Source organism: Lithobates pipiens, unplaced genomic scaffold (genome assembly GCF_037356315.1).
Source record: "Lithobates pipiens isolate NorthernLeopardFrog02 unplaced genomic scaffold, aLitPip1_a1.2 Scaffold_23, whole genome shotgun sequence".
Taxonomy (NCBI): Eukaryota; Metazoa; Chordata; class Amphibia; order Anura; family Ranidae; genus Lithobates; species Lithobates pipiens.
This window is the reverse complement of record NW_027507785.1, coordinates 266,756,837-266,780,472: the sequence shown is the minus strand read 5'-3', so window position 1 is coordinate 266,780,472 and position 23,636 is coordinate 266,756,837. Positions and strand designations below refer to the sequence as shown.

The following is a 23,636-nucleotide window of genomic DNA, read 5'->3' as shown; positions in this document are numbered from 1 at the left end:
CACTGTAAATGTACCTTCCAGGTTTTATTGTCAAAGCTTAATTGAACAAGCTGATTGGCTACAATGCACAGCTTCATCAGATTCTGAGTGCTCCAGTTTTAGTAAATCTCCCCTGCTGTCTTTACAGGAACTTGGCTTTAAGCTTTTCCAGGCAATATTTCACTGTGTGAAAGCTGTAACACTGTATCATAATCTGTCATCCATTGCGTTCTCATATCATAAGGTCAGCCTGCGGCCCAGTGAGACACATCCTAGAGTCCTAACTGCTGGAACATTATCATCTTATGTTTCACGGACCGTTTATTGAATGCACTAAGATTTCGGGGAAGAAGGCGTTTCATGTTCCATTGTGTCATCTCTTACTTTCAGCATTGAGTCACCTCTGACACTGTGTAATATCTGAGTTGTAATGAGTTGTGTTATCTTCATTTCTCCAAGTGATGTCTCTCTGGGGTCCAATTTGTGCCCATTGCTGGGCAGCCTTGGGTATGCAGGTGGCCCTGGCAGCTGCAGAAAAACCTGCACTGTATCTAGCCATTATATTACACAGGGCTACCTTATGGTGCCAAAGAGCCCAGTGCAAAGCAAATATGCACCTTAGAAAAGTGTCTCATTCTGGCTTATATTTGGAAATAACACAATTCTTACCCCTGTAAATGTTGGCATGAATGTGAGTTTATTGGTAAACCTTGACAATTTCTGCATATACTATAGTATATACTACTATTCTGCATCTAATTTTTTTTTATTTAAGCACATGTTTTTTACGATCACATTGATCTTCTAACATTTTATAATTACCTGCTATGTGCAATTATTTTATCCCCCTCTTCTGGGGTCCCCTGCTGTCACTTCAGGCCCCTCCTCTTTATTGGGTGCCCCCATGGAGAGTCACTTTTCATGGGGGCACCCGTGTGGGCTCACTCCCGTGTCCCGCTGCTGCTTCCATTAGCACAGACAGTGGGACTCTGCCCCCCCCCCCCCCCATAGCACAGAAGGTTTTTCACCTTTATGTGATTTCTCTCTCCCCTCCCCCCCCTCCCCCCCGGATCGCACACTACTGCCTTATACACACAATGATAATAGTATAGTATGATTCAGTGCACTTGGAGTGTGTGAAATGCATCTACCCGCTTTCTGTCTTTTGTCATCACTTGGTATGTTCTGAATAAATTAAAAATTTGATCCAGTACGGGATGCGGCCATTTCTTCTATTTATAAATTTTGAAAGATTATTATTATACAGGAATTGTATAGCGCCAACAGTTTACGCAGCGCTTTACAACATTAGGGCAGACGGTACAATTACAATACAATTCAATACAGGAGGAATCAGAAGGCCCTGCTCGTTAGAGCTTACAATCTAGGAGTAAGATGATTTTACGCTGAGAGAGAATTGTGATCTTTATTCTAAGCAAAAAAATAATCTTGATTCTCATTTTAGCCAGGATCGTGCAGCTCTAATATACGTGTGTGTGTGTGTGTGTGTGTGTGTGTGTGTGTGTATGTATATATATATATATATATATATATATATATATATATATATATATATATATATATATATATATATATAATGCAATTTTTATTTTATTTTTTATATATATCATGTAATACAAAGCCGTATTAATTGGTACTTTTAGATGTACTTGGTGTTTATCTTTAATTTGCTTAGGCATATTGTCTCTGTCCATTACCTATAGTGGAATATAGATGTGGCATTATTGGCTTACACCCTATTTCCCCCCATTACTGACCGCATTGTTCCAGCACTCCTCTAATCAGTAAGTCAGCAGTTGCATCTGTAGATGAGGCTTTTCTCCATGCTGCTTCCTTATTCCCAGGTGCTGAGCTGTGATGCTGGGAATGTATTAAGACTTTATTGCTGCAAAACACTCGTTTTCCTGAGTTGGATAGAAGTTTTCCCCTCCACAGATAAATATAAAGAGCCTTCCCCAGATAAATGATAGTTTCTGTGGTGTTTAAAAGACAGAGTCCTAATGCTTGGAGACGGGTCTGACGGTAATGCGTGGAAAGAATTGCAGTCCTGGGAAGGCCTTTCTATTGATGTCAATATATCAGATGTTTTGTGTTCCGGCTCAGTAAGCAGTGAAGATTTCCCCGAGATGTGTTCCTTGCTATCTTTATTTGCTTGACTCTCCTGTGACACATACAACCGCTGCAAGTTTTATTAGGCAAGTAACTTTAACAATTGGGCTCCTGGACAGCGCCTGTGCTTTAGTAAATGGCTCTTTTCAGCTAGAACTGTTTACGGGCTGCATAGAGACTGCATTATATTTTCTATTGATAACACGGTGCCGTATATTAGGTGTTTTCCTAATTGGAAAGCTTTATTAATAAACTGGATACTCTTAGCAACCAAGTGCCTAACTGGGGAAGCACAGCAAACGCCAGGGGACAGGAAAAGCATTATGTTTACGTAACGGAGTAATTGGGCGTGGAAAATGACACAGGGAGATTTTTAATATAGAAAAAAAGGGTTGTTTTTCCCATTGAGGGAAGGCTAAAGGCCGTACACACGATACGAAAATCAGATGGAAAAATTTGTAAGATGAGCTCTCTGCGGATTTTCGGATCGTTAGTACGGTGCTTTCGACAGTTTCACTTTTTCGTCAGACAAAAGCTGGATGTGCAACCTATAAATTTTTTGCGAGATGTGAACTCAACGTCCGATGTTCGGGTGGTTAGTACAGAAATCGTCACACAAAAGTCGAAAGTACAAACACGCATGATCGGAAACAAGGAACGACCAGGAAGAAGTCAATCTTGTAAACTACCGTTCGTAATCTAGAATTAACATTCGTGATGCGGCAATTGATGAAATTTCGAAATGCAGCGCACATTCTCATCGTCTTTAATTGGATAATAATGAAGCTGCTTTGCTGGCGATACTTATGTAGTTATGCCAAACGTAGTTTTGTAGTGATATAAATAATATTAATAATATGGTTGTTGCTTGATTTTTTTTTATTTTTTTTGGGGAAGTTACCACAACACCATTATCCCTGAGTTTTTTAGATCAAAGATAAACCTATGTTGGTGTCCCTTGTTAATTTTCTATTGTGTTGTTTTTATTAAAAAAATAATAATTATTGTGCAGAAAAAAAAAAACAAATGAAATTAGAGATGCTATCTGCCATCCAAATAAAAATAACTTAACAAAAATGGGCGAATGAACGCTCACCAAACTTCTACTAACAGGAAATTAGCAGAAGGGGCCCAAAGGGTAGCGCTCGAGAAATGAACTTCCTCTTTATACTCTCGTAGTACGTCATTACATTTGTGTTTGTCGAACAACAATTTGCGGATAGTTAATATGCTAGACAAAATCCTGCACAGGAGATTGACAAATATCAGCCGATTGGTCCTGCGACAATCGAACTGTGTGTACGAGGCTTAAATGCCATGTTGGTGTATAGGCACATAAAACCCTGCATAACTTTTTTTTTACAATATTGTTTCCTAATTCATATTTTTATCACCCTCTGCACGCCAGCTCATCTTCAGTTCAGTCATTCTATAGGAGTACCTACATAGGTTATGGATTATAATGGTTCCAAAGGCTCCAGCCCCCCTTATACCTACCAGAGCCCGATCGCAATACATTGATGTGCACGAGAGTTATGGCTCTCTCCCTGTTCATTAGCTCAGAGATAGCAGCAGCAGCAATTGGCTCCCACTGCTGTCAATCACAGAAAGTGAGGAGAGGGCAGGGCTGAGCTGTGCTCTGTGTGTCCATGGACACACAGAGCAGGGCTCAGAAGTGAGCACATACAAATGCCCACATAGCAAGTGGCTTGCTGTGGGAGCACTTGGAGAATGCAGAGCAGCCAGGAGCGTCCGCATGGGACCCAAGAAAAAGAGGATTGGTACTGCTCTGTGCAAAACCATTGCACAGAGCAGGTAAGTATGTCATGTTTTGTGCTTTAAAAAAATAACATTGGCTCCAACTGCTGTAAATCACAGCCAGTGAGAAGGGGATGGGGCAGGGCCGGGCAACATTCTGTGTGTCAATGGACACACACTGCCGGCTCGGGGGCAACCCCGCAAGGGTGCCCCCATAGCAAGCAGCCTGCTATGGTGGGCAAGTATGACATGTTTGTTGTTAAAAATATATATACCGTATATGGGTTTCAAACACTTTAAAGCTAAACTCCTGGAACACAACTACATACATGGATGAAATACGTATATGGGAGCTGTTTTACCTGATTAAGTATTTGTATCTCTATCCAGTTGTGAGTTTCTCACAGCTCTGCTACAGAGCACAGCCCTGCCTGTCAGGGCAGAAGACCTGATTTTTCTCTGTCGCAATTAACTTCCACTTACATGCCTTGTCCTTCTCCCAATGCTGTGACTGGACAGTGAACGTAGAAGCAGTAGACTGATGAGCCTATTGCCCTGTTCTCTCTTCCTGTCAGCCTGTCCCTTCTTGCACACAGCAGCACAGCTAATTGGCTCCTTGTGCGGCTTCTCCCTCTCCCAGCCTAAGCTTTGCTGCATATAGGGCATTGCACGAGGCTGATACTATGTCAGTTTAGGAACTCAAACTGCATTTTAAAAATGCATAAAATAATTTGAATGTCTTTTGTATGTGACTACAGTATAGTTTGAGGGTAGGAAACATTCAGCGTTTGCTTACACTTCTGCCTCCAACCCTCTCCTTTGGTTAAATTGCCCACTTCCCCCGGAGCTCCATAGTTACCAAGTTCTCGCCGAAGAGGTCCACCCTAATGTTTATATCTTTTGTTCTGACTTCTTTAGCTGATGTGTGTTCTTGAGCAGTAAAGTCCGGTAGTCTTTTATCAATCTCCTAGCCTCATAAAAGTATATGGAGTTCTCTGGAATTAGCTCTGACATTGGGTAAAGAAGCCAACATGAAGTTTTTTGTAGTTATTGCTGTGGGGCCTGGTGTCAGATTTTAGTTTGACTGGTTATTGGTATCAAGTTCTAGCGTGTTTTTTTTATTTTTTTTTGTAACTCACAATTGGATTTATAGTGGAGGGGTTAATTCACAGTGCAACTTTTAAAACAGTCAGTAAGGGCTCATTTCAGTCCAATGCAATCTCCCTTCAGTGTGCAGGTCCACATGCATTTTGTAACGCGTTTCACTGCACCTTTTGACATCACTTTTTTTCATTCATTCCAAAAATCTGTGCTTTGTATGCAGACATTTTTTCTTTGAGCATTTCCTTGCAATTAATCACATTGTTTTGTTCGTTCTGGTGCAAAAAAATGCATGCCATTTTTTTAATGCCCTAGAAACTGGATGCAATTTTGTGGTCTAAGGTGATTAGAAAACATGATGAATTTACGAGAATGCCCATTACTGCATCTGGGGTAAACGAGCCCTAACCTTCATTTAGTAACTTCTAACAAATGTCTCTTTGACCATCACCAACAGCCATGTTATTATTGTTGTTCACTCTCATTGGCTCTCATTGCGGGAAATAATGGTTGTTGCGGCAATAAACAGTTATAGCTTTGAGACATTTCTTTTTAATGTCTTTAGTAATAGAAAATAAGAAATATATATTTTTTAGGCTATCAATATTTTATATATGGCCTATGTGTTTTCAGTCTTAATGTCTTGTTTACAACCAGGTCATAATCTTCCTTATTATTTTTTGCTTTAGAATGTATAGTTGGGTAATATAAGTAAGCTTTCGATCATGTTTCTGCAGTTTGTGGCTAGCAGATGGAATTTCACCTTAACCACTTAAGGACCAGGCCAATTTTTCACGCTTGGTGTTTACAAGTTAAAATCAGTTTTTTGGGGGTTTTTTTTGCTAGAAAACTACTTGGAACCCCCAAACATTAGGTTTTATTTTTTTTCAGACACTCTAGAGCTGGTATCTGCAATTAGCGGACCTCCAGCTGTTGCAAAACTACAAGTCCCATCATGTCTCTGCCTCTGGGTGTCATGCTTGTGCTGTCAGAGTCTTGCTATGCCTCATGGGACTTGTAGTTCTGCAACAGCTGGAGGTCCGCTAATTGCATATCCCTGCTCTAGAGAATAAAATGGTGGCCATTGCAATACTTTGTCACACCGTATTTGCACAGGGGTCCTACAAACCTTTTTTTTTTTTTTGACAACTTTTTTGAATTAAAAAAATAAGAAAATAGTAACATTAGCCCATTTTTTTTTATATTGTGAAAGATAATATTACGCCAAGTAAATTGATACCCTACCCTACATGTCATCCTTCAAAATTGCACCCGGTCGTGGAATGGTGAACTTTGACACTTAAAAATCTCCATATGCAAAGTTAAAAAATTTCTACAGGTTATCAGTTTTGAGTTACAGATTATTATTATTGCTCTCGCTCAAATGATCATGGTGAAACCTCACATGGTATATTGTATGTATTTTGAACATCGTTTACATATGCAGGCGTGACTTATGTATGCGTTTACTGCTGAACACGGTTATTATTTTACTTTACTTTTTATTTTTACTCTGTCCCTTTAAAAAAACTTTTATTCCTATTACAAGGACTGTAAACATCCCTTGTAATAGTTAAAAAGTATGACAGGACCTCTTTAATGTGAGATCTGGGGTCAAAAATACCTGAGATCTCATATTTACATTTAAATGCAGGGAAAAAAATGGAGTCGAGTGGAGGCCATAATTCCCTTGCTCAACTTCATGCCCTTAAGGGGACAGCATCAGATTGTCTCCAACGTTACCGACTACTCTGGTTAGCGGTGGAGATGACTGGGATGCCCTCCCGCCGCCGATAAAGGTAATCTTGTGACAAATCGGCCACAGAACACTTTTATCCATAAACGGACCGCAGTTTTTAAAAATACCAGGGTTATGGCGGGTATCTGCTGCCATAACAACAATATTCAACATCAAAGTACTGAGTGGTCCAGAAAAAAAAAATTAAAAACCAGCAGCTGCAGTATGTGTAGCTTCTGTTTTTAAATTTTTTTTTTTTTGGGCGGACCTCCTCTTTAAGGCCTGCTGGTAAACAGACATTTAGGAGCAGTTGGGAATATTTTTCAGCTGCCCCTGAACTCTCCTCTGTTATTTTATCAGTACATGTACACAGGGTTGTTTCTAGGCAGTTGAGATCAGAAGCATTTTTTGAATGCAAAAAAACAGGTTCAGGAAGGATGTTCAGAGGCAATTGAAACGCCAAATGCCTCTAACAGCTTGTAAACTCTGCTAAACATGGTAACTCGCATACACCCCACAGGCTCCACAGGATGTTGGCGGCATACTCTTTCTATTGTGTTGGCGTTGCTGGCACCAGCCAAGAGTTTTTCACATTTTTTGTCGCTGCCCAGCAATCAAACATTACTGGCAACAGGTCATTCAGGTAATTGCAAAGGTAACCAAGACCAGTGTTCCTTAAAGAGGAAGTAAACCCTGATGGGTTTACTTCCTCTTTGATTCCCTGCAATGGTAAAGCATAATGGACTACTATGCATCGCATAGTAGTCCATTATGTGTCACTTACCTGACACAGGAGCCAGCGAAATCACCGCTGTCCCCTGTAGTTCCGAGCGTCAATCTTCTTCGTGGGTCTCGCTGCTCCGGCACTGTGATTCGCCGGAGCAGTGATGACGTCACTCCCGCGCATGTGCACGGGAGCTGACACTCGCAGCATATCGCCGCGATCTGCGGCCTGCCCAGTGCACCTGCACGCTGCTGTCTACGGGTAAATATCTCCTAAACTGTATAGGTTTAGGAGATATTTCTTGGGCCTACAGGTAAGCCTTAATCTAGGCTTACCTGTAGGTCAAAGTGGTTTGTAAGGGTTTAAGATCTTAAATACTGTCTTCTGGGGTCAGTTGAACAAATGTCAGTGATTAGAGCGAGAAAAGTACTTATATCGCTACTACTGTGTTACACTCGTAAAGCCATCACGATGACCTGGAAACAATCACCCCCCCCCCGCCCCTCGAGTTAGATTTTGGAAAAGTCTGATAAATGCCAGTTTACCCTTATACAAAGCCACCTACACGAACAGAGGTTGCCCACAGAAGTTTGATAAAGTGTGGACATGTTGGCTAGAAGATGCCACCACAGCAAGTAAAGAAGTACGTAAGACCTAGATTGGTAATATATTTAAAAGTGAATTGAGCCCAGATATTCTTATTTTGAAGTATCCCGATAACACCAGTTTGAGCACAGATCCCCCCCGGAAATGGAATCTCTCCCCACATTGGGGTAGTAGTTTGTTACGTTGTACATAGATTTCAAGTTACGGTATGTTGCTGTAACCCAAGTCTTGCCCCTGCGTGGGCAATTAAGATTTGGCCCCTGCGTGAGCTACTATTGTTTTGAATAGAACTGAAAATTCAATAAAAATTATTCTTAAAAAAAAAAACATGGTAACTCGCGTTTAGCAGCGTTTCGTTTACAGACATTTTTTATTTAAACTGAATTTTTTTTTTACAAACGTTTCTAGATGCAAACACGGCTAAACTGACATTTTTAGACGCCGGTTTCTAGCTGTCAAGTTAAATCACTAAAGGTTAAACAACGTCCCATGTACATGAAGCCTAAAGGTGTACTTGAATATGTTGCAACCTCACAGATTTTTCAGAATGGAGCTCATCCCCCTACAAATCAATTTGTAACAAATATTTGGCACAAAATGGAAGAGTTAAAAAAAAAAAAAAAAAAATATTCTCTAATAAGTAGAGTCCAGATGGGAGAAATAAGGTGTTTAGCGAGCCTTTACTAATCCTCTCTGAAAGGAGACATTTCATTTCATTATTTAAAAATCAAAAAAAGTAATTTCTTATCAGTGTGTAGGATGGCGGACTGCCGTGAATCACGGACCAGCTATGCTGTGTTGACATTCCATCCACCACAGCAGTGAAGTTCAAACAGATGTCAGGTGTAATAGAGACACATTCATGTATAGTGCATAAACAGCACTATGGGGGTTATTTACTAAAGGCAAATCTACTTTGCACTTGGAAGTAAAGTCGCTGTAGATGAGAGGAGGACATGCAAGGAAAATAAACAGCATTTTAGCTTGCACATGATTGGATGATAAAATCAGCAGAGCTTCCACTCATTTCAGATCTACCCCTTAGATTTAGAGCGACTGCACTTCCAAGTGCACTTGCAGTGTAAAGTGGATTTGCCTTTTGGAAATAACCCCCAGTGTGTTATCAAAGTATTGTAACTTTTGCTCAAAGTACCTTTTTAGTTTTTGCAAAGTTTCTTGGAGCGTTTTTCCATCAGAAACGCTTCTAATAGGGTTTTTTTTTTTTTTTTAGCTTTTGTTTTCCTTTTGCTGCAAAAATGATAATAAAAAGCTAATGTTCCTTAAAACTCCTCTAAAATGCTATTAATAGCGTTTTTTTATCCAGTGTTTTTTCAGCTTAAAAAAAAGGCTAGTTTGCATGAAGCCTTATTGGAACAACCATGGCCAATTCTAAAGCAGTGTTACATCAGCCATATATATACTACTGTCAGTGGCAGGATCAACAGGTAAGAAATGAAAAAGCAGTTGAAAGGTGCTATATAGCTAATTAATGGCTGGGTTCCCCATAATAAAAAAATAAATAAATTAATGCACATAGGAGCCTACAAAGTAATGCTATGCTCCTGCAGACTCCAGCCCAGCTCCCTGCCTATACAGGGATTACTTCACTTGTATTCCATTGAGAGTTACAAGTCAGCCTGCTGTAGTTGCAGGTGGGAATGTTAACTCTTTCACAGATCTCTGAGAATGAATGACATTGCTGTGTGGACGGAGCCCTTAACAGCTGCGCTGATTTCAAAAGTGACTTGGTGAGTGCCTGTGACAGCCCCTTCGTTTCCTGGTACCCAAACTGCAGGCCGGATTCCACATGTGGCTCTTTGTCACTCTTTGTGTGGCCCTCACAGACACTAATCTGTGTTTCCAAATTGCCTTGGTGTAGCAGTGATTTCAAGCAGTCCCACATAATGCATTTCCAGTCTCTGACTCAGTGGCAGCTGGTGGGCTTTTCTTCTGGAGGGGCTACAAACAACCAGCACTACCCCCCACCTGGCTCATGGCACTCAGCCAGCACCGACCCCCCTGGGAGGTCCGAGACTTACTATGCGGCTGGCTGTGTCCTCCCTTCCTCTCCTGCTGTATCCTTCTCTTCTCCCATGTCCTCCAGGCAGTAGCGGGTCCAGCTCCAGCATGTCTCCCCTCTTTCAAGAGCTAGACATCCAATAGGATCACCTGGCACTTGGGCCAATTGGGAAACCGGTCTCACTGACCTACCTTCTGATTGCCAGGGAGTAACTGTAGTGTGCAAATAGCGAAAATTAATTCACTATGGTCACACAATTGGGTGGGATAGTCCACCCTATTTTGAAGCCTATTAAAGCCTCTGGCTCTAATTAGGTGCTTCAAAAAACACACCCCCACCATAGGAATTCTGAAAGGTGCCGGACACATGGATCGAGCGGCAAAGCTGTTGGGGGGGGGGGGGGGCACCTGTGCGCCCACAATGCATGGGCCGTCCCTGCTCTGACTGTCTCCTGAAGCGTGTCCCCAGGATCTGTTTCAAGCTACACTTAGATCGTTTTTTATTTTTTATTAATTTTTGATTGGAGTTTTTTCCTGGATTTCTCCTGCTTATACATGCCTGCCCATTTATATCTGGAGTGAATTTGTTGGACTTGCCTCATCCGTACGTGGAAATCAACTAATAAGGCTCCGGCACACCCCGAGTGTGAATCTGCGCTTTTGACCATCTGAGATTTCAGAGGTCCATTTGAGCTGGTAAGAGTTTATTCCTACTGGTGGAAGGAGGGTCACACACAAGCGAATAGTTGTCTCTCCACGTGGTGTCTCCTCTCTACATGTTCTTCTTCTGTCATACATGACCAATATATGTGGACTTTAGTATTTTGTGCTGCACCATTTGTATAATTTAGTGTCCCCAGGTCTAGCAACTCCCTATAGCATGTTCACAGTCTCTGACAATCTCCTGCAGCATGCCCACAATCTCTGATCATCTCTTGTATCAGGTTTGTAGTATTTAACCATCTCTGTTATGTTCACAAGTTCTTAGCATCTCTTGGATCACACCCATAGTCTGAATGTATCCTGTTGTTTGCCTGCTGTCTCTGATAATAAATATTCACTGAACTTTATGTGCTGCCCTTAATGATGTTGGGGGCCGCCCTTGGGGCCCCTTATATCAAGAAATTGACCATCACTGCCTTAAGCTGGGTACACTGGCCAAAAATCATCAGAAAACAGTCAGTTTGGCAGGAACTGGCTGCCGCTCGGCCCGTGTGTACAGCCGTCTGTTCTACAGAAGTTATTGTGACCAGCTTCTGTCAAACAGCCATGCTGGAAAACCAGGATCCGATTGGAACTGGCAGTCAATGGCTGCCAGTGCTGATTGGGTGGTCCCCTAGACTGAAAACACAGGCACAGCGGGGGAGATCACCACACTAACATCGGATGTGTTAGTACAGCGATCTCTCCATTTTCTTTTTCTTTTCATTCAGCCTGCTGGGTTGTATGAAAAATAACTTCTAGTGTACCCCGCCTTAGGTCTATAAACCCCAACCACACTAGGACATTACAGTGGGGGTGCGACGGCGGAGTTGTTGGAGGAGGAAGACTTGAAATTCCGCATACTGACTGTCACAGTAATGTACCGTAAGCTGTGAATATACAGTAGTAATTATTAGCAAGGGTTCCGTGAGACTAGAAAGTTATTTCAAGAGTTCCTTTGTATTAAAAAGGTTGAGAAAGACTGCTCTAAATAATGTAAAGTAATGTAATAATAATGATGATCAGTAAGATCTGAAGACTCACATCAGAAAGATGTGAGAAATGACTTGGTAAAGAATGTATTGCCGCCACCCTTGTTCTCTTTCCACAAACCCCAACCCAATTCTACCACATACGATGTGATGGAGTAGTGATCCCTCTCTCTGTTTATGTTTGCCGAAATTCCATTGCTACCTAATGTGTGATTTGTTTTTGAATTTGTGAAGGTTTTTATTCATCTGGGTCATTGTATAGCTAGTATTGGTAAGTCACATTTATCTGGACTTGTTCTATAATGTTGAAGACGTTTTCCATTTTCCAGAGAAAATGTCCAATTAGAGGTATGTTCATTCCTAAAGAGATAGGGTAATATAATAATAAACATGTTCTATGTATGGTTACGCACAGAGCAGCCCCGATCCTCCTCCTCTTGAGTCCCCTGCTGGTGCTCCTGGCTCCTCCTTTTCTTGATGTGCTACCATGCCAAGCTTCTTCCTATCGTGGAACACCTGCAAGCTCGATCCCCAACTGTACTGCCCGTTCGTCTCCTCCATAGACACAGACAGCACGGTTCGGCCCCGCTTCCTGCTCCTTTTTTACAGGATTTGATTGACCGCAACAGGGCCCCATGGCTCCTGCCGCTATCAGTCTGTTCTGTGAGGAGGGAGAGAGCCTCTGCTCTTGGGCACAGCGCATGATCGTGATTGGGTTCTTTGGTTTGCAAAGGCATCTAGTGCACACAAAGTGGATTTAGATCATTTGTGGTTGTTTATGCGGAGTTCTACCCAAAAGTGGAAGCTCTTCAAACACCCCCCCCCCCTTTCTCCAGTACCACATTTTAGGGGGGAGCGGGTACCCTTCAATACTTCTGAGAGATCTCGCCGTGGCACCCCTCTTCCTTCTCCCGCCTCTGGCCCATTTAGAAAGCACAGCATGCTTTGCGCATGCGTAGTGAGGAACCGACAGTGCAGCTGAAATGCTTAACTGCTGGTTTTTCTTACCAGGAATGGCGGCAGCAGCACCCGGGAGCCAATATCACTGGATTCCAGAACAGGTAAGTGTGCTAATATTAAAAGTCAGCAGCTACAATATATGTAACTGCTGACTTTTAATTTTTTGCTGCAGAGGGCGGAACTCCGCTTTAATATGTTACTAAACCCAGGACCCTGCATTCACCATATCTGGTCTACCACAGTACACAGAACATGGAAATGCAATTATTTTAGTAAATCTAAACTGCTAAATATCCTTTCTCATCAGCAGTATATGGCAGACTTGTGACTTCGATCAGTGAATGGTTAGGCTTGTAAGAGGAGCTTTTTCATTCCCTTCTGCATGACCCCTGACTTTGGAAGAAAAATCCTGGATGGCCGCACACCGCTGAAGGCATCTTTATTAAACGATTAAAATCCAAAAACAGTCATATCTTATGCATAGAAGACAGGGAAGAACATCTAACACGTTTTACATCACAGATGGTTGGTCTAGCTGATTGGCCCTCTCCCGATCACATGCACCCTCCACCCAAAAATAAAGTAGCAATTCTCACCAAACTGAACATGTCTAGAGTGCCTCCTAGGGCAGGAGGTAGATTGGGGACATTGGGAGAAGGGGAGGATCAAACAGCCTTTTTTACACAATGCAGAGGATTAACCCCTTAGGTTCCACAGCGAGTATAACTAGCATGCTTTACTGCATATACAGACAGATTTCACTGTTGTGGGTTTAGTAACACTTTAAGGAACATATTTATATTTACGTTTTACGAGTTCAAAATGTTTTTTGAAAATATTGGCCTTTTCTCTATAAAACTTTCTATCGTGTTTTTTGCGTGATGCATATTTCAAAACTGCGCTTTGTATCTAGATGGTAACATTCAGAGACGCATTTGTTGTCAAATAACTGAACTGAGCACAATACCTCTGCCCAGTGTTTCCATAGACACACATCTATATTTGTTCTTCCCTCTGCCATTGTCCCTAGTGTACCCAGTGCTACAAGATAACACGCTAAGCTTCACTGTAAGAATTTTTTGGTCCCAAGTCTGTTTATCTGCCGGTTTTGTAAAGCATCTAAATCATAGGTTTTTATAGCAAAGGGGGTGTATTTATAAATCTATTTTTGCCATTTTTATTTCAGGACATTTATAACTGTAAGTTGTCATCTAAACTTTTATGATCATTTTGCCGATTCAGTACGGCCCCCATATTTCTCGTATGGCTTGCTGTAATAAAAGCCTTTATTTCTTTATGATCAGAAATACGCCAGATTAAAATGTGTTTTTGGAAGCATTTATTTTTTCTTGCTGGTTGTTGATTAAAGAGGTTTTGTAAAGTTATTCTGATGAATTTCTTTATGATGTGTTTTGCAGGATATGTTTTCACCTGCATTGATATCTTCACGGTAACACACAGAGAATAATTGAGAGTATTTGTCAGGTTAAGAATTACAGATTGACTGAGCTATTTGAGAACTTTTCCCACCAGTAAATTAATTTTTCTTCTTTTGCAGCTTTCATAAATAATGCTGCCTCATGCCGAATGAATAGTCGTAATTGCTTATAGAAGCATCGCATAAAAACCTGATTGTTTGATAGCATCCAAAGATTTAATTTCACCATCATTTTTGGCAATTTCAGGCAGAGCATACATATGTCAAAAACTGCTCTGAGCGGTCTGTGCACATAGCTTTCATTAGAGGCATTTGTCAGAAAATTAAGCTTGCAGCACAAGGGTGGGAATATGCTTGACTTGTGAATAGTGGGCAGATTAGAAGTGAATGGGGATGCTTGACCATATTTGTGCCCCAGTCTTTATAGGAAAAAAAATGCTCAAGTTTTGCAGATCTCATCTGTTCTGGTAAGGACTCTTTTTAGAGTAGCTGATTAGGTTGATTTAGATGACAAGGAAGGAAATTTAGCTTGTGTCACATGTCATTGGGAAGTAACACTGGTGTTATGTCCTTTTTTTATTTATTTTTTTATTTTAATTTTTTCTTCCAATCGCTTTTATTAAGGTTGTAAACCATGCAGATATAATTCCTGTGCAATGGTGCAAACAATATTACCGTGTGTCTCAAGGATGGACACAAACACACAAGCTAGAAAGCAATATCAATATCCGTGAAATAAATAATATACAATTCCTTCAATAGTATGTGTCCTCTTATTTTTGTCTATAATGAATATTTGTGATTTATCCCTTCATCATTGCTTGTGAATGTCCATAATAATGGGTGACGTCTTTCCTCTCTTTCCGTGGCACCTCTGTGCTCTCCAGCCGCTCACCTGAGATACAGTGGTGTGAAAAAGTGTTTGCCCCCTTCCTCATTTCCTGTTCCTTTGCATGTTTGTCACACTTAAGTGTTTCGGAACATCAAACCAATTTAAACAATAGTCAAGGACAACACAAGTAAACACAAAATGCAATTTGTAAATGAAGGTGTTTATTATTAAAGGTGAAAAAAAATCCAAACCATCATGGCCCTGTGTGAAAAAGTGATTGCCCCCTAAACCTAATAACTGGTTGGGCCACCCTTAGCAGCAACAACTGCAACCAAGCGTTTGCGATAACGTGCAATGAGGCTTTTACAGCGTCCTGGAGGAATTTTGGCCCACTCATCTTTGCAGAATTGTCCTAATTCAGTTACATTAGAGGGTTTTTCGAGCATGAACGGCCTTTTTAAGGTCATACCACAACATCTCAATAGGATTCAGGTCAGGACTTTGGCTAGGCCACTCCAAAGTCTTCATTTTGTTTTTCTTCAGCCATTCGGTGGTGGACTTGCTGGTGTGTTTAGGATCATTGTCCTGCTGCAGAACCCAAGTTCGTTTCAGCTTGAGTACACAAACAGATGGTTGGACATTCTCCTTCAGGATCTCTTGGTAGACAGCAGAATTCATAGTTCCTTTTATCACGGCAAGTCTTCCAGGTCCTGAAGCAGCAAAACAGCCCCAGACCATCACACTACCACCACCATATTTTACGGTTGGTATAATGTTCTTTTTATGAAATGCAGTGTTCCTTCTACGCCAGATATACTTGGACACACACCTTCCAAAGAGTTCCACTTTTGTCTCATCGGTCCACAGAATGTTGTCGCAAAAGTCTTGGGGATCATCAAGATGTGTTGTGGAGAAACTGAGACGAGCTTTGATGTTCGTTTTGCTCAGCAGTGGTTTTCTCCTTGGAACTCTGCCATGCAGGCCATTTTTGCCCAGTCTTTTCCTGATGGTGGAGGCATGAACGCTGACCTTAACTGAGGCAAGTGAGGCCTGCAGTTCCTTGGACGTTGTTGTGGGGTCTTTTGTGACCTCTTGGATGAGTCGTCGCTGCGCTCTTGGGGTAATTTTGGGCGGCCGGCCACTCCTGGGAAGGTTCACCACTGTTCCATGTCTTCGCCATTTGTGGATAATGGCTCTCATTGTGGTTCGCTGGATTCCCAAAGCTTTGGAAATAGCTTTATAACCCTTTCCAGACTGATAGATCTCAATTACTTTCTTTCTCAATTGTTCCTGAATTTCTTTGGGTCTCGGCATGATGTGTAGCTTTTAAGGATCTTCTGGTGGACCTTACTGTGTCAAGCAGCTCCTATTTAAGTGATGCCTTGATTGTGAACAGGTGTGGCAATAATCAGGCCTGGGTGTGGCTAGAGAAATTGAACTCAGGTGTGGACAACCACAGTTATAGTATGTTTTAACAAGGGGGGCAATCACTTTTTCACACAGGGCCATGATGGTTTGGATTTTTTTTCACCTTTAATAATAAACACCTTCATTTACAAATTGCATTTTGTGTTTACTTGTGTTGTCCTTGACTATTGTTTAAATTGGTTTGATGTTCCAAAACACTTAAGTGTGACAAACATGCAAAGGAACAGGAAATGAGGAAGGGGGCAAACACTTTTTCACACCACTGTATGTTTGATATATAGCATGTATCGGTATCAGAAGTGATGTAATGTGGTCGGGTCGTTTCTTGAGGTCCTCTGTATGTTTTTCCAACACTCTGCGCCTTGAAATGTAGTGTAGATTCTGCAGTGATCCTACGGTGTCCTTTCCTATAGCCTCCAGGCATGCATGTATAAAGGAGAATACTCTCATAGTGTATTAACGTTCAAACTAATTTTTTCTAAAACAAACAGCTAAAGCTCACAATTTAAACATAGAAAACAAGCAAAAATCAACGTCATATCCTTCACTAGCATCACTTCCGGTATACCTCCGCGTTACGTCACACCCATGTCACTTCTTCAGGGGATCTCAGCAATTTGCACAACCCATACAAGGTAGTACAAGAGTAACACAATACACATTTATCTCCAGTTGCTCTTACTAGTTAAATTTTCCAACAAAATTTATTATTTTATGCTTTTTTTCATCTCAGTGTAATCATATACCTGACTGCTAAGCCCCAAGCAAGTAGTCTAGTTTTTAACAAGCACGGGTGTAGGAAAGCTATGGGATCTACCCACAGTAATGTTATGAGAAGAGAAAGAGATACTTTCCACTTACTATATACTCCATAGGAAGCGCCAAGCATTACTAACATCTGCCCTTTCAAAGCGGAATGCAGTTTAGCAGCCACTAGCCAGTAATGGTCAAATGGAAGCCACGTGTTCCTTCTTAAAGAGATTTAGTCAAATGCTTAGAATACATCTTGACTAGACTCCGATTCCTTTGTGAAAATAGTGTTTAAGACCAGAACAAATTCACCTCAAATCTACGTTTTGTGCCCTGGAGGGGCTTAATTAGTTGGTGTTTTTCAGTAGTATAGGACGTCGTCTTTCATATGATTGTTTGCAGGTGGCTGAGCTGTCACAAAATATTCAGTGTCCATGGCATAGAGTTTTCCATCTCCCATAAATACTAATGTACATTTTCTACACCTACCAAAATAAAAATGTCAAACAGCTCATCAATTTATAACGAACAAGGAGGTTCATATGGGAGGAGCGTTTCCCTCGAAGTGTTTAAAAGAAATTCTAAAGCAGGCACCCCTGGTAGCCAACAAAGGTGACCTAATTATTTTTACCATCATAAAAACAGATGTCCCTGTTGTATGCTTTTGCTGAAATCTGTAGAAACTATACACCGCATTTAGATGTCTGAAATGTGGTTTCTATGATTAAATTGAGAGCAAGGTCACCCCAGCCCTTCCTAAATGTACAATTATAATTGTACATTCTGCCAGTCTCTCCCAGGGTGGTTGTAGACCACATTGTGTACAGGTATTTAGCTAACCAAAAACGCAGAAAAAGTGCTAGCAGCTCATTAGTTTATGACTAGTAAGTAAGGTATGTGTGGGGTAAGGGCAGTTTAGTCCTTGAAATAAATTCCCCATCACGAATCCACGCAGTCAAGTAAGAAAAAATAAAACCTGCATTTGTATAATGATCCACACTTAAAGTGGAGTTCCACCCATAAAATTAACTTTTCATTATTCAGCAGCATTAAACCTAATAAACAACATTTGGAAAAAAAAAATGTTTCTTTTACTCACGTTTTTATGTCTGTTGCTAAGGGGTACCTTGGAATCTGCCTCTTCCTCTCCCTGGCGCCTGACGTCATCCTTGGCGCCTGTGCTGGATAGTGCCCCTGGGAGATGCTTGTCATACTGCGCATGCGCAAGAACGGGTGGGGCATTCTGGGCGCAAAACACTCCGTTTGGCAGACCTTTTTTGGTCATGAGCCTTCGACAGAAGCTGCCATACACACGGGCCAAATGTCGGCCGGATTCCATTGAACCTGCTGAGATTCGGGCCCATGTATACTAGGCTTTAGACATCAGAGCCGATCAAGAAGTCAGAAATAAAAAAAAGTCAAACACTACAATTGTCTTCTGTGCATATTCTGTTTTGCACAGTTGTGTGTCACAGCTGCAACCCCTTTATTTTAAAAGGGAAGGTTTCTAACTATCGAAATGATCGTTTGATGAGGACAGGTTGATTATATGCTTTTAATAATAGCTAGTCCATTAGTCACTGCAGTGATAATTGTCGAAGTGACTCTTATTTCGAGGCATGTGTCAGACTGTGGTGGTGGTGGAAGAACAGTGCCTGTAGTTGATAACTTGTATTTTATTTGCTTCCATTGGTTGCTGTGTATTTTGGTTAAAAAAAAAGTAGATGTTTTATTGGGGTATCTATACATAGAGACATTCACAGCACCCCCCATTTCTTAGTATCTTTATTATGTTTTCCTCAGGACTTTCTAACGGATCTGGTGATGTCAGAGGTGGACAGATGTGGTGACCATGATGTCCTAATCTTCAGGGAAAATACACTGGCTACAAAGGCCATTGAAGAATATTTGAAGTTAGTTGGGCAAAAATACCTGCATGATGCTCTAGGTAAGTTTTCTTCAAATTTTGGCAAGATTCATGTAAATATTCCTCTATTGCATCTTATCCTTTTATGAAACTTCTCATCTGCTTTGGAATATTACTGCTTTCTATGTAGAGGGCTTTCTTCTTGTGTTCCTTCTTTTATATCTCACTGAGCTTTTCAATCTTTGTTTTCCTCCAGGGGAGTTTATCAAAGCCCTGTATGAGTCAGACGAAAACTGTGAGGTTGATCCCGGTAAATGTTCTTCTAGCGAACTTTCCGAGCATCAGAGTAACTTAAAGATGTGCTGTGAGCTGGCTTTCTGTAAAATCATTAATTCTTACTGGTGAGTAAGTCTTTGCTCTGCAGAATAAGGCATTTCACAGCTTTGTTACAAATCGGAGATGTGTCTTGCCAAACGTGATCTATTGAAATTGTTTTAAGGGCAATCTATAGTGCTTTTTTAAGGCTGACTGTAGATTGGCCAATTAAGGAAAATTCAGCAAATATTCTTTGTATATTCCAGTAGTATTTAAGAAATGCAAGTTACATTGCTTCATTATTGGTAGACTAAAATCACTACATAGCAAACAGAAAATCATTTCAATCTATGCCAACAATTATTTTTGAGAGATTTTATCTGTACAAATGATCATTGGACATACAAAGCAATTACAGTCTAGATCAATGGTCATCAACCCTGTCCTCAGGACCCACTAACAGGCCAGGTTTTATTTATTACCTTGGGGAGATGCAGACTAGAATACTGCAATCACTGAGCAGCAAATGATATCACCTGTGATGTATGTCGGTTATCATGCAAACCTGGCCTGTGGGCCCTGAAGGCAGGGTTAATGACCACTGGTCTATAAGATACTTGCTACAAAGTATACAACTATTGTGATAGTTGTAATAAACAATCACAAATTGTGTTCCTGACGTTCATTTATTTAAAGCTGGACTCCAGGCAAACTGCTAAGGCGCACAGATGATATATATTGGTTTTACCTGCCAAAGGGGTTTTATTTCTGTCCATCCGGTCCTAAGATTTATGAAGTTCAGCCACACAAGACTACCCTATTTTGAAGGAGTAGGGGACCATATCTTTGCTGCATTTCACTTTCACTCACAGGTCTCCCCCGTCCCCATTGTTAAAATGAAAAGCATCTGTAGACGAAACGCTGCTAAGTGCGAGTTACCGCGTTTAGCCGCATTTACAGGCATTTTGCGTTTCAAATGCCTCTGAACATCCGTCTGAACCCATGGGCTAGCACAAAGGTACTCCGTAATAACAAAAGAGACAACACAATATAAATCAAAATATTTATTAGTTGGAATTATTTGACCATGGTGCTATCCATGGGAGGCTAAACTTTGACCTTACATATTTAAATAAATATAAAGTTATCTTGGCTAAAATATTTTTTAAACAAAATTAAGTGGTGTCCATCCAGGCAATGCTGGACGACTATTTCCCCATTTAGGACAACAACATGACTTGCTGAAGATCGGGAGGGTGGGTGGGCGCTGCGGTCCGGTACAAATGGTCTGAGGGGACACAGCTCCAGGCCCTTTTATAGGCTTACTCGGCACTGGCTTCAGCAACCGCCAAAATGTACCAATCAGCTGTTCTATTATCTTGACCAATCCCATGGCTGTTGCTGCCCAGGGAAACTGCAGTGACCAATAGCAACCTGCAAAATAAATGAGAGCAAAGCAGACTGCGGATCCCCCTTTGAGCTATCCCATGTTGGTCCAACATATTGCTATGACCTTTCATTTTTTTGCATTCCAAAAAATGCTTCTAAACTCAACTGCCTAGAAAAAACTATAAACGACCCTGTGTACGTGTGCTGATAAGATAACATAGAGGAGAGTTCAGGGGCAGCTGAAAAAAAATGCCCAACTGCTCCTAAATGTCGGTGTTTACCAACAGCAGTGTACATGAGGCCTTATGATGAGCTCATCTGTGCCACACTGCTTATGTTGGCATGCTCTTTGTGCTGCCCCTCTTCTACCAGATCTGCTGTACCAGAGTGTGGAAGAGGCACACATTCACATCATGTCACACTCGGGCATTTACATTGTTTGCGTTTAAAAAATGACAGAGCTGCATTCGTTTGTGTCTTTTGTCTCAACCAATCAGCAGCTATAGTCACAAAATACAATGCAATTTGTCCATACACGCTGTGCATCATTTGGTATATGTACTTAACTGTATTTAGACATTTGTCTTTTTACTTTAAGGTCGGTTTTACTTTAAAGTGCAAGTCCACCCTAAAACGAAAATCCCTGCATCTACAGACATCCACATTCTAAGACTAACCTATCTAGCCCTGTAAAGAAAAAAAATCAGTATACATACCTTTTCTGAAGCCGCTCTGACCCGCTCTCCAGCGGCGGAAGCTCTGCAGAGGACTCATCCAACAACGTCTGTGAAATTAAAGCGGGGTTCCACCCTAAAGTGGAACTTCCGCTGATCGGAACCCTCCCCCCCCTCCAGTGTCACAATTGGCAACTTTCAGGGGGGAGGGGGGTGGAGATACCTGTCAAAGACAGGTATTTACACCCACTTCCGGGCATAGACTCCCGTAGGAGTCTATGCCTCTTCCTGTCCTGCCGCGCTGTCTGCTGGGACACACACGGATCCGAGAGACAGCGCGGACAATTCCTATTGTGCTGCGCGACTCGCGCATGCGCAGTAGGGAACTGTGAAGTGAAGCAGATTCACTTCACTTCCTGATTCCCTCACCTAGAATGGTGGCGGCAGCAGCCGAGAGCCGAGTGATCGATCGGCCTTGGCTGCTGGCATCGCTGGAACCCGGGACAGGTGAGTGTCCATTTATTAAAAGTCAGCAGCTGTAGTATTTATAGCTGCTGGCTTTTAATATTTTTTTGTAGGTGGAATCCCTCTTTAATGGGGAGTGACGTCACCCATAGACTTACTATATGAGGCTTCCGTTGTCTGAAGTGTCCTCTGCACCCGCCCACACAGCGAAGCCACAGCTGACAGCTCGGCGTGGGATCCGATCGGAGCAGATGCAGAAAAGGTATGTATACCGAGTTCTTCTTTACAGGGTTAGATAGGTTAGTGTTACATTGTCAATGTCTGTAGATGTAAGGATTTTAGTTTCAGGGTAGACTTCCACAAGTGTTGTGACACTGAATGTACAAGAGAAGAAATAGTAGATAAACACTACATGGCTAGCAGCCGGAGTAAGCAGTAACTAGAGGCTGCTGGAAACTTGCTTTGCTCTCAAAGACAAGCTTCTATATGTTGGGCTGACACATTTTGAGGCTTCACCCAAATTTTCGATAAGCACTGCAGATGACTGTCCCTGTAAACCAGGGTTAGGAAACCTGGGGCCCTCCATCTGTTGCAGAACTACAAGTCCCGTCATGCCTCTGGGAGTAATTGTAACTGCCAGCTTTGCAATGCCTCATGGGAAACGTAGTTCCACAACAGCTGGAGGGCCCAAGGTTGCCTACCCCTGCTGTAAACTGTGAATGCTCAGGTCCTTTGCTCTTTTATTTTTAATTTAAAATGGCAAAGATATTTCTTTGTAAACCAGCACAATATGTTTACATTTCTGCAGTTTTATGTATGCAGAGTGTAAGAATTTTTTTTTTCTTTGTACTAGAAAACAACCCAATTGAAAAAGGGCAATAGGTTCTACTTTTGTGGCTTATAAATATGTATGGGGGGGATTTCTAATGTGTACTACAGACAGTTCTTTTAAAAAAATGCAGCGTAACCCCTCCACGGCAGCTGAAGTAGCACAGATTGAGGATGTGAAGAACATAACGGGCTACTGGAAGAAATGTTGTCTTGACAGTTTGCCAGGCCAAGTCACATTGTCATAGTACCATGTTATGATGGTGTCAATGTTTTTTTATGTCAGCCTGAATGTGATCTTTGTTTTAGCACACAATGAACTGATCTGTTTTCAGCACACAAAGCCCCCTTGTATGAAATGTTTACTTCTCCAATTCTTAGTATGAGAGCCACACAAATGCAGTCTGACATGCAATGTTATGACAAACCCTTGCATTTAAAAGAAAAAGTGTTAGACATAAAGTGTTTTTTTTATTTTTATTTTTTTATATGATTAGCAGTGGGAACAGAAATTGTGGTGTAATTACCGAACAAAATAAACTATATTAGTAACCGTATAAAATACAGATTGATAACAAGAGATAAATATGGGTTGAAGATGCAAAGGGCTGTTATTAGACTAATTTGTTAATCAGCGAGTAATCAACATCAGATCAAACCGTGCTTAAATTGCTCGGGGCGAGGGTTCTTGTATGGAAATTTAATCGTGTAATTTTGTTACTTCTAGAAATTCAAACGCTAAAAGATATTCCAGTAGGAGAATTTTCTGTAGTAATATAGCTAAGTATTTGTATTGAGCTTTAAAGAGACTCTCTGGATATTTACTAAAGCAGGAGCAGCCAAAATCTGGAACAACTCTGCATGGCTACCAATCGGATTCTAGCATTTTATTTTTATTTTTTTAACGTTGAACTCAAGCTGAAGCTAGAAGCAGATTGGTT

General features: G+C 41.3%; 1 protein-coding gene across 14 annotated transcripts in view; it reads left to right on the top strand.

The window, feature by feature from the left end:
* RASAL2 (RAS protein activator like 2) overlaps window positions 1-23,636 on the top strand; it is a 468,530-nt gene that overhangs the window by 411,128 nt on the left and 33,766 nt on the right. For all 14 annotated transcript variants that reach the window (XM_077453167.1, XM_077453166.1, XM_077453165.1 and 11 more), the window contains 2 exons: window positions 18,961-19,105; window positions 19,281-19,425. In XM_077453167.1, the coding sequence (XP_077309293.1) occupies window positions 18,961-19,105; window positions 19,281-19,425 (290 nt within the window). The remainder of the gene's footprint in view (window positions 1-18,960; window positions 19,106-19,280; window positions 19,426-23,636) is intronic.